Source organism: Psammomys obesus, unplaced genomic scaffold (assembly GCF_907164565.1).
Source record: "Psammomys obesus unplaced genomic scaffold, mPsaObe1.curated_primary_1811, whole genome shotgun sequence".
Taxonomy (NCBI): domain Eukaryota; kingdom Metazoa; phylum Chordata; class Mammalia; order Rodentia; family Muridae; genus Psammomys; species Psammomys obesus.
Window position 1 is genome coordinate 20,206,631 of NW_026592510.1, and position 17,061 is coordinate 20,223,691.

General features: G+C 37.7%; 2 protein-coding genes across 3 annotated transcripts in view; one reads left to right on the top strand and one right to left on the bottom strand.

The window, feature by feature from the left end:
* The window catches only part of Vps13a (vacuolar protein sorting 13 homolog A), a 195,576-nt gene extending 181,767 nt beyond the window's left edge, over positions 1-13,809 (top strand). For both annotated transcript variants that reach the window (XM_055614054.1, XM_055614052.1), the window contains 4 exons: positions 5,777-5,862; positions 7,493-7,616; positions 7,825-7,899; positions 10,265-13,809. In XM_055614054.1, the coding sequence (XP_055470029.1) occupies positions 5,777-5,862; positions 7,493-7,616; positions 7,825-7,899; positions 10,265-10,315 (336 nt within the window). In that variant the 3' untranslated portion in view covers positions 10,316-13,809. The remainder of the gene's footprint in view (positions 1-5,776; positions 5,863-7,492; positions 7,617-7,824; positions 7,900-10,264) is intronic.
* A 2,234-nt stretch (positions 13,810-16,043) lies between these two features.
* Positions 16,044-17,061, bottom strand: part of Gna14 (G protein subunit alpha 14) — a 154,371-nt gene continuing 153,353 nt past the window's right edge. The window contains exon 7 of the mRNA XM_055614058.1: positions 16,044-16,672. Coding sequence (XP_055470033.1) covers positions 16,482-16,672 — 191 coding nt within the window. The 3' untranslated portion in view covers positions 16,044-16,481. The remainder of the gene's footprint in view (positions 16,673-17,061) is intronic.

Genomic DNA, 17,061 nt, shown 5'->3' on the forward strand with positions numbered 1-17,061 from the left:
CTCCCCTTTCATCTGATCCTGTTTTATCAAGTATCTTCAGAACTGGTTTCAAAGTCCTCTGTGGCCTAGCAGGACTGCTCCTCCCTTGGGGGGTGGGGAGGTCAAAGAGCCTGCTTAATAATTCTCAAAAATTGTAATTTACTCCTTTTCTCTAAAGATAAGATTCTTTTGAGCACAATATCCAGCTGCCTGTCTCTTTCTCCCTGTTCCTTCCTCTTCCACACTCCTCTCTAAGTCCTGGGACTGTCTTGCTATATAGTAAAGGCTGACCTAGAACTTGGGGGGAAACTCGGGCTGGCCTGCATCATCCCATTAAGTCCTGGTATTACAGATGTGCACACCTAGCTCACTTTAATTTTAGTTCCACATGTTGCTGTCTTATTTATTTGTTTGTTTGCTCAGTTTTGTTTTGTTTTGTCTTTTAGACAGGATACGTAGCCCTTGCTGTCCTGGAACTTTGTAGACCAACCTGGCCTAAAGCTCACAGATATGCTTTCCTCTGGCTCCCATGTTCCCAAGTGTTGGGATTAAAGGCATGTGCCCCTATTCTTGGCTCATATGTTGCTGTATTTAAAAAACAAAATTCAAGCCTCATACCTTTATGAAACACTGTTCTAAAAGAGTCTAGTAAAGAACCATAGAAACTTGTCTTTTTCCAAATTTGGACAGGAGCTTTTTACCAATAACCATGTGAAATGTTACCTACAGATTCTGACATATATAATGACTTTAGTTTTAGTAGAGTTTCTATTTCTTTTAGAAAGTCCTCTAATGATAAGTAATTGATGTATACTATTAATGAATAAGACAAAAATATCTTTCATTTAGCATTCCACTACATATGGCCTAAGGTACTGGTTGTTGTTAAGTCCTTGACACTTCAGCCAAGTACTTCATCTAAAACTGTGAGATATTGATGCCTAGCCTTTATTGCACTGATTCTTTTATTTTACATAGTATCTGAAATTATTATAGTGGAAATTTTCAAAACTAGCATCTGTTTGGAATAAAAGGATGTAGGATTGTGACCTTTGGTCTAAAGTACTCACCTAACTTGAGTTGCTTCAGCCTGCCTCAGTAACTGGCATCCACCAGGATTATCAAAGATATTTTTACAGTACACTAGGGAATGTTTGAAACTGTAAAAGGGGCCATGGCATAGTGGAAAATATGCATTCAAAGTGCAGAAAGCCAGTGTTCTGAGCCATGTTTGCAATTAATCCCAAGCTAGTCATTTAGCTGTAACAGTTGTGGGTGGTGAATCACTGGATCCTTAGTTTATTCACATATAAACGAAAGATTGTGTTGGATGAACAGTAACATTCGTGTCAAAGTCTGCAGGGGGTTTGGTAGTGTTTAGAAGAACCTAAATTTTCATATAGAATGTGTGTGTGTAAAATCAAATATTGAACCAGAAAAGTGTGACCAAAAGTACAATTCTGGACTGTAGCATGGCTGGAAACCTATCACATCTCTCCTTTGCTCCTGTTGTTTTGGTTTCAGAGGTTAGTCGCTGCCTGTGCTGTTCCACGTGCTGATAATGAAACCCCTGCAGAGTTATGCTGCATAAAAACTGTCTATTTATTAAGACATATCCACTGTAATGAAAGGGACACAGTTTATTGTGTTTCAAAACATGCTATGACCATAACACCATTTGTTTTGCATATAATGTTGCATATGAAGTTGAGGATTAATTACAGAGAATGTCATACCAAGTACATTTGTAAAAGATGTGTAACTTACTTATACCAGACACAATATTGTGAGTGCCGAAATTGGTTCAGTTTAACCAGGCACAGCATAGACTTACTTGGTCGTACGTGAAAAGCAATGAAAGTTTCCACTGCAATACCATGATCCTGACACAGAAGCTAGGAACTGGGAGTTGGACTCTGGCTTCTATGTGGTTTGAAGTTATTAGTGGGCTGTGTAGGCTTCTGACATTTATAATAGTGGTGTAAAGGAAATCAATACTTGCATTCACAGTTTCAGAATTTAGCCATAAACACAAAGAGAACACTTTTAAGCTTATTTATTTCAAATAAAAACAAATTAGAGAATGTACAGTTAAAAAAAGAACCACTTCTGCTCTCACCAGTACTTTCCCCAAGCCCAGAGAAAGGGGAGGGGAAGAATGAGTAAGAGAAGGGAAATCGGCACATGGGGTCCTCAAAGGGAATAATACTCATCCAAGAATAAAGCAAGGATTTTCGTTTTCACAGTTTTTCATCATATACTCTACTTGGTGGTACACACCTGCATTTGCAGTACCAAGACAGGAGAATTGGGAGTTTGAGGTCAACGTGAAACTCGATCTCAGAGTTTTATAGCTTTATCATATAGGTTGTACATACTATTTATAAATCAAGAATAAATAAATAAATAAATGTTGGTGGGTTTTTTTGTTTTTTGTTTTTTGTTTTTTTTTTTTTGAGACTGTTTCTCTGTGTAGCCTTAGTTGTTCTGGACTTACTTTGTAGACCAGGCTGGCCTAGAATTCAGTGACCTGCCTGTCTTAGCTTCCCTGAATGCTGGGGTTAAAGGCGTGTGCCACCACCATCTGGCTTCCTCTTCTCTTTATCGCTATGAAAGGAATTTTTCTCTTTCATTTTGAAATGCATTACTAGGTTTTTCAGATGTACTGCTATCTGAAAATAATTTCTACCACTTCTCTGTAAAATGTTATGCTTTCTTTTAGTTTATGTTTTACCTGTTTTTAAATTTGCTTACATAGTTTATAAATTATCTAATCATCCTCACCAATTTCTTCTCAGTCTGTAGCTATGTCCTTTTTTCACGTTGTGTTTAACAGTTGTTCTACATACTGAAGTAGAGAATAAAGATATTTCCCATAATAGTTATAATCTCAAAGCTAAAAAACTTGCATGTCAGTTACTTCTAGGCCTCACCCTGATGCTTGGCATTTTCTTTCCTTCCTCTGCCAATAAAGGCAAAGACTCTCTTAGTGTCTCTCTCTCTCACTCTCTCTCTCTCTCTCCTCTCTTTCTGTTTCTGGTTTTTCGAGACAGGGTTTACCTGTGTAGCCTTGGCTGTCCTGAATTCACTTTGTAGACCAGGTGGGCCTCAAACTCACAGCCATCAGCCTGCCTCTGCCTCCCAGGTTCTGGGATTAGAGACATACCATGCCCTACTTCTCTTAGTCTTTGTACAAAGATATTGAGGTAATTATACAATTTTTTCTAAACCAAATGCTTTTCTTTTTAATGTAGCTTCATGGGACCCAATTTTCTACACTATTAATTCATAACAGCTTCGATTTCTTCATGGCTCCTAACATGCCTCAATTATTTTTTTAGTTATTTTTTATTAATTGCAGTTTATTCTTATTGTATCCCAGTTGTAGCCCCCTCCCTCATCCCTTCCCAATCCTACCCTCATCTCCTCCCATGCCCCTCCCCAAGTTCACTGATAGGGGAGGTCCTCCTCCCCTTCCCTGTGACCCTAGCCTATCAGGTCTCATTAGGACTGGCTGCATTGTCTTCCTCTGTGGCCTGGTAAAGCTGCTCCCCGCTGAGGGGGAGGTGATCAAAGAGCCAGCCACTGAGTTCATGTCATAGACAGCCCCTATTCCCCTTACTAGGGAACCTACTTGGACACTGACCTGCCATGGGCTGCCTCTCTGCAGGGGTTCTAGGTTATCTCCCTGAAAGGTCCATGGTTGGAGTGTAAGTCTCAGAAAAGACTCCTGTTCCCAGATTTTTTGGTTCTGTTGCTCTCCTTGTGGAGCTCCTGTCCTCTCCAGGTCTTAATATCTCCCCCTTCTTTCATAAGATTCCCTGCACTCTGCCCAAAGTTTGGCTATGAGTCTCAGCATCTGCTTTGATACCCTGCTGGGTAGAGTCTTTCAGAGGCCCTCTGTGGTAGACTCCTGTCCTGTTATCCATTTTCACCCTCTTCTGATGTCCATCCTCTTTTCCTTTCTGAATAAGGATTGAGCATCTTACCTTCTTGCTTTGCTTCTTCAGTGTACAGATTTTAGTATGGTTATCCTATATTATATGTCTAATATCCACTTATAAGTGAGTATATACCCTGTATGTCTTTCTGCTTCTGGGATACCTCACTCAACATGATGTTTTCTAGTTCCCACCATTTGCCTGCAAATTTCATGAGTTCCTTGTTTTTAATTGCTGAGTAGTATTCCATTGTGTAAATGTACCAGATTTTCTGTATACATTCTTCAGTTGAGGGCCATCTGGGTTGTTTCCAGCTTCTGGCTATTACGAATACAGCTGCTATGAACATGGTTGAGCAATTGTCCTTGTTGTATACTTGAGCATATTTTGGATATATGCCTAGAAGTGGTATAGCTGGATCTTGAGAAAGCACTATTCCTAATTGTATGAGAAAGGACCAGATTGATTTCCAGAGTGGTTGTACAAGTTTACATTCCCACCAGCAATGTAGGAGCATTCCCCTTTCTCTACAACCTCTCCAGCATGTGTTGTCACTTGAGTTTTTGATCTTAGCCATTCTGATGGGCGTAAGGTGAAATCTCAGGTCGTTTTGATTGGCATCTCCCTGATGACTAATAATGTTAGTCATTAGTCATGTTAAATTTTATGTTTCTCTGTCATTCGATATTCCCCTATTGAGAGTTCTCTGTTTAGCTCTGTACCCCATTTTTTAATTGGATTACTTGATATGTTGCTTTTTAACTTCTTGAATTCTATATATTTTGGATATTAGCCCCCTGTCAGATATAGGGTTGGTGAAGATCCTTTCCCAGTATGTAGGCTGTCGTTTTGTTCTGACGACAGTGTCCTTTGCTTTACAGAAGCTTTTCAGTTTCATGAGGTCCCATTTATTGATTGTTGCTCTTAGAGCCTGTGCTGTTGGTGCTCTCTTCAGGAAGTTGAACTTCTGTGGCAATGAGTTCAAGGCTCTTCCCCACTTTTTCTTCTAACAGATTTAGTGTGTCTGGTTTTATATTGAGGTCTTTGATCCACTTGGACTTTAGTTTTATGCAAGGTGATAAGTATGGATCTATTTGCATTTTTCTACATGTAGACATCCAGTTAGACCAGCACCATTTGTTGAAGATGCTGTCTTTTTTTCCATTGTATGGTTTTGGCTCCTCTGTCAAAAATCAAGTATTCCTAGGTGTGTGGGTTTCTTAATATGTATCTTTTTTTGAGTTTATTAGTCACAAATACATTGCTCGCTTTAAAACAGTCTGGCCTACTTTATGTATTAAAAAGCCAAGGTATTTGATGTACAACCTAAACAAATGATGTTGAAACGAATAATGACTGTATGTATGGTTGTATTTGTATTTTCTGGAGCGACAGATTGTTAGCAGACAATCTCATAGTGTTTTAACAGTCTCGAATGTGAACTTTATGCATTGTTAGCAGGCTTTGGGTTCATCCAGAAACTCTTCATATTTTTTAATGATTTTAGAGACTGGCACAGAAAATCATATTTGGAAAAACAGATAGGCACCAGTCTCTTCCATGGTAATTTCTATGTTTAAATATATGTACTTAAATGTTTTTGTACAAGTGTAATAGGATTTAAAGATAAAATGTCTAATGATACCTATTAGATTGACTTTGAACCTGTGAACCAACATCTTCTAAGACTAGTACTTAAAGATTTCCATTGCTTTATTTGTGTAACCTCGAATAAATCAGTGCGATAAACCTTTACAAAGGAAACAAGGAAAAATATATGCATATTTAATTCAATTTTTGTTGTATGTTAATGAATTATAAAAAGGAATGTTTCGTTTTGTATTCTTTTTTTATAGGCCTTGGAAAATGGAAGATTTGCAAAATACAAGTATTTTACACATGTCATGATCAATAAAACAGATATGTTCATGATAACAAGACGGTAACTTCTTTTCCTTCTCTAATATAATTGGTATGGGTGACAGTCTCTCATGTTGATCATTTCCATGTAGCCACACTTATTGCTATAAACTTCAGTTGTATGTTCAGCTTTGTGTATGCTTGTAGATGAAAACAATAATTCATGAACAGAATTGTAAGCTAGTTTATTTACTTCAGCCACTTCACTGTATACAGAAATGGTGCAGAACTGATCTGTCAGGTAGACTTTGCCCTCTGAATACCACTCAAGTTATTCTACAAGTTCAGCAGTCCTCCTAATGTTGTTTCTTCATAAGAATACATAGATTTACTTTCATAACTGGGTATACCAATGTGAATAGAGCATTTCATGAAGATACTCCCAGCTACAACATCTTCAGATAGGCCTGTACACTGGAGGACCACTGGATGTTTTTAGCATCTCAGACTGATATACATAATTGCAATGGAAGACTAAAGCAAGAGCCTGATTGGCTTATGTCTCAGCTTTGGGCGGTTTCTTAAATCAGTCTCTTGAAAGTGTGTGTGCTATTAACTTAAAACTGATGTCTCGTCTATAACGAGCAACTGTGGGAGAACGTTCTTTGAAGGAATTAAGTAGAGCCATAGATGAAATCCATATTTCTGATTGAAATATGAAGCCTAAGATATTGTTGTTTTTTTTTTTCCATTTCTCTCTGATTTTGACAGTAACCAGGTTTGATTCTTCCCTAGCAAACCCCAAGGATTTTCAGTGTTAATTCTGTTCAGTGTGATTAGGAAAGCCTCTTTCTGATGTAGGGTACAAAGTGTCTTATTCTAACCTGTTACATCATTGTTGACTCTCTTCTGGAATTGGATCTGTAAATGCAGACTCTTCCTTGGAAAGAACCTATGTGGCTTAAGCTCAGTTTTTCCTAGTACAGGTCATGCTATGCATGTCCCACCGAGTGCTGCCTCAGCTGTGCCCTGCACATAGGATATTTTTGTGCTCAGTCTATTCTATTTTTACCATTTGAGTAAACTTGTAACTTATGCTTTGTTTTAGAAATGCCTTTATTTCTATGTATTGGAGAGTGTTGTCATTTTTCATCTTTCTGTTGACTAGTTGTTAATTTCAGTCTATTCTGGTCTGAAAACAGACACCTTTATGACTTCCATTGTTTTAAATTTATTGGATTTTGGTTTTTTGGGGTTTTTTTGTTTGTTTGTTTGTTTTGTTTTTCCTGTGGTACTGGAAATCAAACCCAGGGCCATACTTTGGCCTTAATTTGCCATTAAGCATACCTCAAGCCCTAAATTCGTAGATTTTTTGCAGAGCTGTAGAAATGGCTCAGTAGTTAGAGGTGACACTTGCTGCCCTTGTAGATGATCCAGGTTTCGTTCCTAGCCCTACATCAGGTGGTATGCTCCAGTTCCAGGGTCTCTAACAGTTTAGGACTCTGTGCACACATGTGCACATACATACACTCGAGCCCACACACATACAAAGTTTTTTTAAAACAAGGTTTTATTATGGCTTACAGTTTTATCTAGGTGAATCTTCCACGTGTGCTTGCAAAAAATAAAAATGAAAAAATAAACATAAATCTTGCATTATTGACTGAGGTTCGTCAATTCTCAAAATGAATTCTTTCTTCCCCTATTCTTAGTGGTGTGTTGTTTGTAACAAAGGGAACATTTGGACAGCTTACATGTGAGTGGCAGTACAGTTTTGATGAATTCACCAAAGAACCATTCATTGTCCATGGAAGACGATTGCGCATTGAAGCAAAGGTATGTAGAATAGACATATTTCTATATTTATATTTTCTAAAATAGTGCATTGAAGTTGTCTCTTTGTGAACTAACTTATGAATGCTGCTTTGTCTTGAAGTAGCTTTCGTTTACATTGTAAGCATCCATAAGGGAGGAAAAGGTATTTCTCTGTTGTGTTTCTACAACTGAGTTTTCTTTTTAATGAAGTTATGAGTTCTGTTTCTAGGAACGGGTGAAATCTGTATTCCATGCCAAAGAATTTGGAAAGATAATTAATTTCAAGACTCCAGAAGATGCTCAGGTAAATATAATTTTTTTAAGTCACATAGAAGCATCTCACTTTAAAGCCATATAAGTGAATTACTTTTCACAGCAGGTAATTTTTGTTTAGCACTTTTGTTTTTAACAGGTTAGTACATATAACTAAATGGTATTTTCCTTCAAACATCTTTCCATATATTTAGCACTTCTGGCTTTTCAAATTAAATTGTTCCTCTTTCGTTTTTGGTTTTGGAGACAGGGTCTCACTATATAGTCCAGGATAGTGTAGAGCCCACAGTTCTCCTGCTTCAGCCTCTGAAGAGCTGGAGTTACAGGCTTCATCATGTTCTTCTTTTAAATGCTTACTGTAATACTCCAGTATTAAAAGTAAGCAAAGACCAAGAATCATTGTGTTCTAATGTTAGCCTGTCCACTCCTGCAGAGAAAGGATAACTCCATGTTTCTAATTTCTTTACTACACAGTTACAGTGATAAACAAGTAAGAAACCATTAATTATACAGGGAAGTGAAGCCAGCCTATAGGCAAAAAAGCTAGGTTTCAGTATTTCCTCTCTTGCTTGCCAGAACAATTTTGAGGGAAGTACATTAAGCTCAGTTTCCTTAAAATGGGGGAGGTCTGAACTGAAAGGGACTATATGATGCTTTGAAGATTATGACAATCACAAGAAAATGAAGCATATAAACTGATGTCACATTAATCAGTTTGTAAAGACACTGTTATGGACACAGCATCGTACTATTTGGGATAACTCACTTTAAGAGCACTGGACCTTTCACTTATCACTGTGCCCAGAATCAGAACAAATACTGACCTTCTGACTTCTTACTACATTTTCTATCCAATATTATCTACCAATTCACTTGTTACATCTAGAGCCTGATGGTTCGCCTCCTATGTATCTTGGACCAGTTAGAACATGCTATGTAATTTCTATCAAAGTGTTGTGATTAAAGGCAATATTGGCATGCTAATCATAAGGGGTAATGAATTACCAAGAAGAAACAGGAATAAAACACTGAAGTGTTAATACATATAGCCTTGGGACAAAAAGACAGAAAATGCTGTGTGTGTTCTTTCTTTCTTTCTTTTTTGAGGGAAACTTTATTACTGATTCAATTATTTTAATTGTTATTGGGCTATGTTTTCTGGGTTTTTGTGTGTGTGTTATTCAGCCTTGGTAAGATGCATGCATCTAGAATTTTGTTTATATCTTCTTGATCATCACTTTTGGCACATAACCTAATAACCTCTCACAGTCCTCATCTCTGTGGTGTCATTGTATAATGTCATTTCAGGTTCTGAGTCCTCTTTTGACTCTAGCCAAAAGCTTTGTCTAATTTGTTTATCTTCTCAAAGAACAAGGACTTCATTGTTGTTTTGTCTCCCTGTCATTCTGTTTTCCTTGTTTCTTAATATACAGTGAAAAGTAGTTCTTGTTTTTCTAGTTTCTTAAAATACAGTGATAAGTGGTTTATTCTATGTGTCCATGTTGCTTTGCATCACATTCTTGTCTCCTTCTACAACTTTTGATCTAAATTCATTTTCTGTAAGTATGGCTACTCCTGATTTTTTTCCATTTGCATGAAATATCTTATTCAGTCCCTTCACTGTTAATTCATATATGCCCTTGGAGATGAATGTATTTCTTATAAATCACATGTTAGAGTTGGTTTAGGGCTGTATGGGTTCTTAATCCAGTCAGTCACATTTTATTTTAGTTGGAGTGTTTAATCCATTTACAATCCATGTAATTATGCACAGGTAAGATATTAATGCAGCCCATGTGGAACTTGAGATTCTGCCGAGTACCAAATCTGTCACGAGAGTCTTGTTCTAGCCTGTATGCTGCTCCCCAACAGGCGGTAAATCTTGCACAGTGTTCTCCTGCCAGAAGTTGGTTATAATAATCAGCCATACTGCCTTTGGCCCAGTGACCAGGAGTTAGCCTTTCATATGTGATCATGGCACTTCAGTGTTTAACTGTGGCATTTCTGGGTTTCAGGTCTTAGACCTATGCTTGATTGACTCTTGTCCCTGAGTCAGAGGCAGCTTTTCGTGCCAAGTTACTTGAAGTTGAGGTGCAGTGTGGTATGGGGCAGCTCTCACCTTCCTTCTTCAATGTTCTTTTGGTTCCTGACTTAGTAAGCAGGCACAGTGGTCTGGTCTCACCTGATTTCCTTATCTCATGAGGGCAGTTCCAAGGACCTTACAGAAATATCACTGCTCTTAACTCAGGCCTGTGTCCATGTTTTCTTCTATAGCAGGTTAACTATTGGTTATCAATTTATGTCTAAACGTAATGGTAGCTTTTAGATTTCCATTCATTTTGTTTTATCACAAGTTCATTGACATTCGAAAATGTTGTTTTATTTGTCCCCTACAGTGGATCCTTGCAAAGCTGGAAGAAGCAAGAGAACCATCCCCAAGCCTATGAAGAGGGAATGCTGCTTGGATGCACAGGAATCCGTTACTACAGTTCCCATGTTGTACCTTATAACTCCTGTGGAGAGTAAGAGTCTTTTCAGGGATCCTGTGGCTTTAGATGCTTTAAAAAAACAGAATCAGTCGGGTAAACCAGCTGTGTGATTAAAGTACTAGAAGGCCCATTCAGTTTCCTAAACCAAATCATGTATCTGGTTATGACTTTTAATGTTTGATGAAAAGAAATAGTTCCTTCAGGATATCAGTAGTGGAAGAGATTGCTCATAGTCTTATCAAACAAAATGTAGTTTTCCCAGGTAACATTTTAAACGTCTCTCATAGTTGCTTCACCTCCTGAAGTGGTGGAGAATGATCAAATTAAGTACTGCCTCGGCAGTGACAAGAAAACTGTGGTAATTTCTTCAGAATCATGAAGTTCTTTTTACAAATAAATGTTTTGGTATTTTCCTTACTTTTTTAAACAAATGATTTGGATTATACTAAAATACATACTATAACTACCAAAACAATTTTTTTGAGATTGGACATAATACCCCTTGGACCACAGATTTAAGAAAGGCTTTACAAATGAGTATCATACCCAAAAAGGTAAAGCCCTTCAGAGCCTTAGAAATACTTCCTCAGGAGAACTCTGTGAACTTGCACAGTTTGTGTTTTTAATAGACACTTTTCAAAGTAAAAATCTAAAGCCTTAATAATAGTTACCATCTGTTGACTGGTAATAGGGATTTAAAAATACAAAAAAAGAAAAACACTTTCCAACATCTTAGCTACAATGAGTTCTGCTCTAGAATGAAGAGCTCCTCTCCTGAGTCAGAGTGAAAACCCTGAAATCTAACCAGTAACCTACGCTATTGCTTTGGGTTAAGAGTTTTAGGTTTGTTTACGCTGTAGTTATTCAGGCAAGAAACACTTGTTTAAATGTATAGGCTAATCACTACAAAAATTATGAGCTCCATCATAATAGAAAAATAAGGCTACAGTTTTTACCCCTTTGGTTTTTGTCCAAGATCTTTGCTCTTTACTATTAATGGACTATTTAAAGTGAAACGGAATGACTGTCCAATTGTGAACTATAAACAGAATATATTAATCGGTTATTGAATAATACAGTGTTTAATGTATACTGTATGTGTACCAACTTGTTAAAAACTGGTGTTGAACTTGCAGAGTCTGTTTGGTTACTGGGTGTTTAATCTGCAGGCTTGCCAAACCCCTGCTTTGCTGTAAAAGCTGGACTGACCAGCATGTCAGACTATAACTGCCATTGCTGCCCACAACCCGCTACTATTGGTAACAGCCCCGGAATGATTTTCTGCTAAATACAAGTTGACTCAAAAAATGACACATCTCAAATTGTTGTAGTTGTATATCCCCAAGATGACCTTTCTTCAAGGCAAGGTACAAGGTTTCTCTGTTGCTGAGCCCCTCCAAGTTTTCAGATTAAACCTGTGAAGAGAAAATGGTATCACCTCCTCATCTGGAACGTTATTTTCCTTGCATCCCAGGCACTGCCAGGAGTTAAATACTTCATTGATTATTTCTTTCATGAATTCAGACAGATTTGATTCATAACTCCCCATGTATGCCATGGTAAAAATGCAAAAGTAAAAGTTAGCCTACCCAGTCTTCTGGTGGCCAGTAGAATGGGTTTTATTACTAGTGCTCACGTGCCTATCCTCATTCCTGTATCAATAAAAACCAAGAAATAGCTCTTGTTCTTTATGAATCATGTGCCCATCACTCTCTCTGACTATGCAGTAGAAGACACAGATTGTTTTAGGAAATATCTGTCTAAACACCAATGAAAACTAGAAACCTTAACCACTAGATGAAGCATTAGCATAACATTTTATAATTTACAGTTACATGTTTGATTCAGTAGTCTTTTATCTCTGGCTCATCATACAGGTGGCAGAGATCCTTAAAAATGGGTAGCGAGCTGTGTAGGCAATGTTATTGTAGGACCAGAACAGTCCCTTGCTGAGAGTGCCATACAAACATCAGTACCTTTTAACTAAAAATACCGTGTGTCCTCAGAACTCATCAGTCTCATTTCCTTTGGTGTGCCACAGAATCACATATCACTTCTCCATCTAGAAAGGAATCCCTCACCCTCTGCCTGGTCATGTGAATATATTTTTGGAAGTTTATACTTCATTGTTAATGCTAACTGACTAAGTTTACACTAGTTGGCTAAACTGTGCTTCTTATGAACTATGTATTGTGGCAATGTGAGCATTTTACCCACTAGCATGACTTTCCCACTGACCTAGAAAGTGGTGCCTTGCTAAATGAAAGGGGCTGCATTTTCAGAAACCCCACTAATGTGTCTTGATTTGAAACCTTTTTACTTTATTGCTTCTTTAGTAAATTATCTCATGTCATTAAAAATATTTTTACTTTAGCATTATAGGGTTTTTTTTAAAGCATTTTAGCATTCTTTAAAAGAGGAAAATCCGGGTTATCCAAAGCTTGACACATCTTCACATTTTATAGATTGATATGAATATTTTTTCAAAATTAAATCCTTTGTACAAAATATGTTTGAGTTGTTTAACACCTACTGTGGTCTATCAGATTGCCTTGATTTAGACTCTTTGTCAGGGAACATATTTCTGTGACATCAGTGTTTTCCTTCTAGTAAAATCTTTGTAAAAGATTGTTAAATAAAAGTGTCTAATGATTAAAAGTATTATCTAACGCAAAGCATGATGAAAGCTTCAGTCTTTCTTATGATATCCTCATACCACTGTTGTATAATTGACTGTCCAAAAGTCACCAGTATTTGGGCTGAAAAGCATTTCAGAAACATTTATGCTATAGCTTATGATAGAATATTCTAAATATCAATGACAATACACTCATGCCCACCAATAATTACAAATTGTATTGGGGACTTCTTAGAACATGCGTCTATAAATTTTTTAATGGTCATCCCTCTATATGGGTGTATTACAGTTAACAAAATTGCCAGAGAAGATGTACTTTAAAAGTACCTTTTCCTAGCTTTTTAATTGTAACGTTGCATTTTTATGAAATATCCAGACAAGTATCTTAACTATTTTTATACTGACTGAATAGCCTGCACTTCTTTGACATGTTTATTATTTGGTAAAAACATGCCCCCCCTTTTTTTTAGTATCTATTTCTGCATTGTTTCTATATCTTCTTCACTTTTCTATTCCTAGTATCTCTTGTATGTAAACATGACTTAATTACATATTACACAGTGACTGCCTTAGTTTTGTATATTTTGATATAGTCTATTAACAGGCATTTCTAGTACAGTTCTTACTCTTAAAACTAATCTTAGTCTTTTTCTAAAATTTGGTTGGAGATCCTATCAGTTGTACTTATTTCCTGGAGGGGACAGAGTTGGATCGCATGCTAAGATGACTGCCCCGTTTAACCATATGTAAGTCCAATAAAGCTTTCTGGTCTTCAGTCTTTTCTCGTTGTTATTGAATAAAACCAGGAACATTCGCCTTCTCCTGCCTGTCTAAAATCTGTCTTCTTGGGGGCCTAACTAACTCCAAGAGATCAGTGTCCTGACTTTTCAAGCTGAAGTGGACAGCCTTCTAGCCAAGCATGCTCAGCATTGACTTAAAGCTTGAGGGAATAGTTGGTGAAGTCAGCTACCAACGTCAGCTGGCTAAGTTTTTTAGCAGTTGGTGAGTATACGTTCAAAGAAAGGCTAAGAGAGAATTTCTACAAACAATATTGACAGAAATTACTAACTTAACTCTGATTGGTAGAGTTTAGCTTTGCTGTAACTAAAAAGTATTTGTTACCAAATTTTGATTTATTGAACAACTCTTGTCATGAAAGGCATTTTTTTTGTATGTCAGCCAAAGGTTAAATTGTCAGTAGCTTAGTGCTAGGAATTACTTGAAAAAAGAACTCCACATTACTTAACATCCTTAATTCTGATTGGTATGCTTTTTTTTTGAGATTAATTGGTTAATGAGACCCAGTTAATTACCTTTAGCCGTGGTATCTGATAGGAAGGGGTCACAAAGTGAATGTTTTCTATGACTTTAAATAACATGAAGAGCTGCTTGTCTTTGTCGTGATGACTGATTGTTTCAAGTAAAATTTAATATCCATTTTCCCAGTTCTTCATGCCTTGAATAAAGATTGGCTTTTAAAACATAACGATACTTGGTTAGAATCATTTCAGACTTGGAATTGTTGCAGTAAATTGACAATCTGGAGGTCCGGAAACAGGGTGAAAGAAAGGCTTAGTTCAGCTCTAGGAATTCGGACATGTGGCTCTGCAACAAATGCAGCCAGTCTAAGTGTTCCATAGACTTAACCAAGTAAAACCGCTGACTGAAAGCACTGAAGCTGAAAGTACACACATCATGCTGACTCTCCGGAACATCCATTCCATTGGTGCACGACAGAGAGGTTATTTCTTCCCCTCATGGTTATATTGCTGACTGGAAGCTGCACCTTGCAACTATCCATCATCTCAAGAGTACAATGCCAAAAATTGTTAGCCTGAGAAAGGATCATTATTCAAAGCACAGTTTCTACTGGATATATGCCATTTTCTATTTTAAAAACTAAACCATTTTAAGTGGGAGACCCTTTGAAGATTGATGAGAGGTAGATACATCCCAAGTCCCTAAGCGCACACATACCTCCTAGTAAGCATAACAGACCAAGCTACCAGAGTCCTTGAATATGAAGCTCCTTCCCGGGATCTGGGTCTGCAGTGCATACTGAGCCAGCCATTAAGGAGCTCCAGCACACCGTGATAAATGAAGACTTGAAAAAGGAGGAAGCAGGGAAGCTGCTGGATTGTCAAGGCTGCATGCACTATTTTTCTTTTGAACAGAATCATCAGCCATGAACTCTAAGGAACACATCTCATCAGTTCACACAGTAGAACAGTGTATTCTTAATATCCAGAAAGGCACAGCATACACAGTCCAAACAACAGATTTGTGATTGCCATCAGAGTTTTGGTAAGGTTTACATAACATTTGTTAAATGAGTTATGCTTTCGCCATTCCATAAGTTACAAGACCTGGCCTTATGCATTAGAATACACACATGCACTAACTAGAGTCCATTTATCATATCTCAGCATTGACTTTACCACCAAATTATGGCCAAATCAGATGTTTGGGTAATATTTGGCTTAGAAAGTTGACACTGAAAAGAACTCTTTTTAAAGCAATCTTTGGCTGGGGGTGTAGCTCAGTGGGCGCAGAGTGCTTGCCTAACATGCACAAAGCGCCGGGTTCCATCCCAAGCATCACATAAACTGGTCATGGTGGCACATGCATCTCAGCATTAACCTGGAAATGTCAGTGTCAAATGATACTATTTGGGGCGTCTTATGCCAAGAGTTAGCAATAAGGTGCCTTAAATAGGTTGTGTATATGAAGACAGAAGTTCAAGGTCATCCTCTGCTGCATAGTATGTGTGAGACCAGCATGGAATACATGAGGCCCTGTCTCAGAAAAGAAAAAATTCTTGGCTGAGCATTGTGGCACCACCCACAGTTCCAAAATACACCTGGAAAGTCCAGGCAGGAGGACCAAGCCCATCCTAGGTTACATGACAAATCTGAATTGAAAGCCCACCTATTTGTTATTTTTTAAAATAACAACCAAAAAGGGGGGGGGGGATATAGAAAGAGGTCTTTGGTTGTTTGGTCAAATGTTAAATGAGTCACTCATCAGAATTAAGGGGAAGGATATTAGAAATGTTTCTTAGTATTTATTTAAAAATCTTCAAGCCTATTAAGATGTTTTAGTCATCTAAATTAATCCTAGAGGTCTGAAGGCATGATCTATAAATTAACAAGTCCCCCTGTTACATGATTTTTTAATAGCTATTGAACACTTAGTTTAAAAAATAATGGAAAAATCACAGTGGCCTTTTAAAATTCTGTAAAATACCAAACTCAAAAATTATAGTGAAACTTTACAGCCAAAAGGTAAGGAAAAGAATTAGACAGTCGAGAATTAGACACTTAGAAAGGGTTGGTAAAACAAATATCTTTCTAGTTGCACTATCCATCTCTGTTCCTGTGAGCTACATAATGTCCGTGGATCCTGGCCCAGCCGGTCAGAAGCACTTGTAGATCAGGCAGGAAGAACTCGGATCCCCCTCTGTCTCAGGAGAGCGGGCCACGGCACTTACACCAAGTTGAACTCCCGTAGGTTCAGCTGCAGGATGGTGTCTTTGACGGCAGCAAACACAAATCGAATGTTCTCCGTGTCTGTTGCACATGTGAAGTGGGAGTAGATGACCTTCTCTTTGTCAGGGTTCTGGTCTTGATACAGCTTCAGTATAAAGTCCCTGGCAGCCTTGACATCTTGCTTTGGTCCTGGTCATGAGAGGAATGGGGAAAGATACAGACTCACCACCATGTCCTCTCTCAGTCCATTTTTAATGTATTTTCATTCTTATTTGGGATATTTCTTTATCAGACTTACATACTTCTTTATCAGACTTACTTTATATCTAAGGAAAGTTTACCTAGAGTAGGTATTACATTGCATTATTAATCCATAAAATAGTATTCCAAGAATACTTTCCATTTTATGGTGTCTGTTTGTATGTGTACGTGCATGTGACCAGAGAACAGTTTCATGTTATTCTCAGGAATGCCATGCACCTCTATTGATAGGGTTTTTCATTAGCTTACAGCTCACCAACTAGACGCAACTGACTGGCCAGCAAATCCCAGGGACCTACTGTCCCCCCCCCCCCACC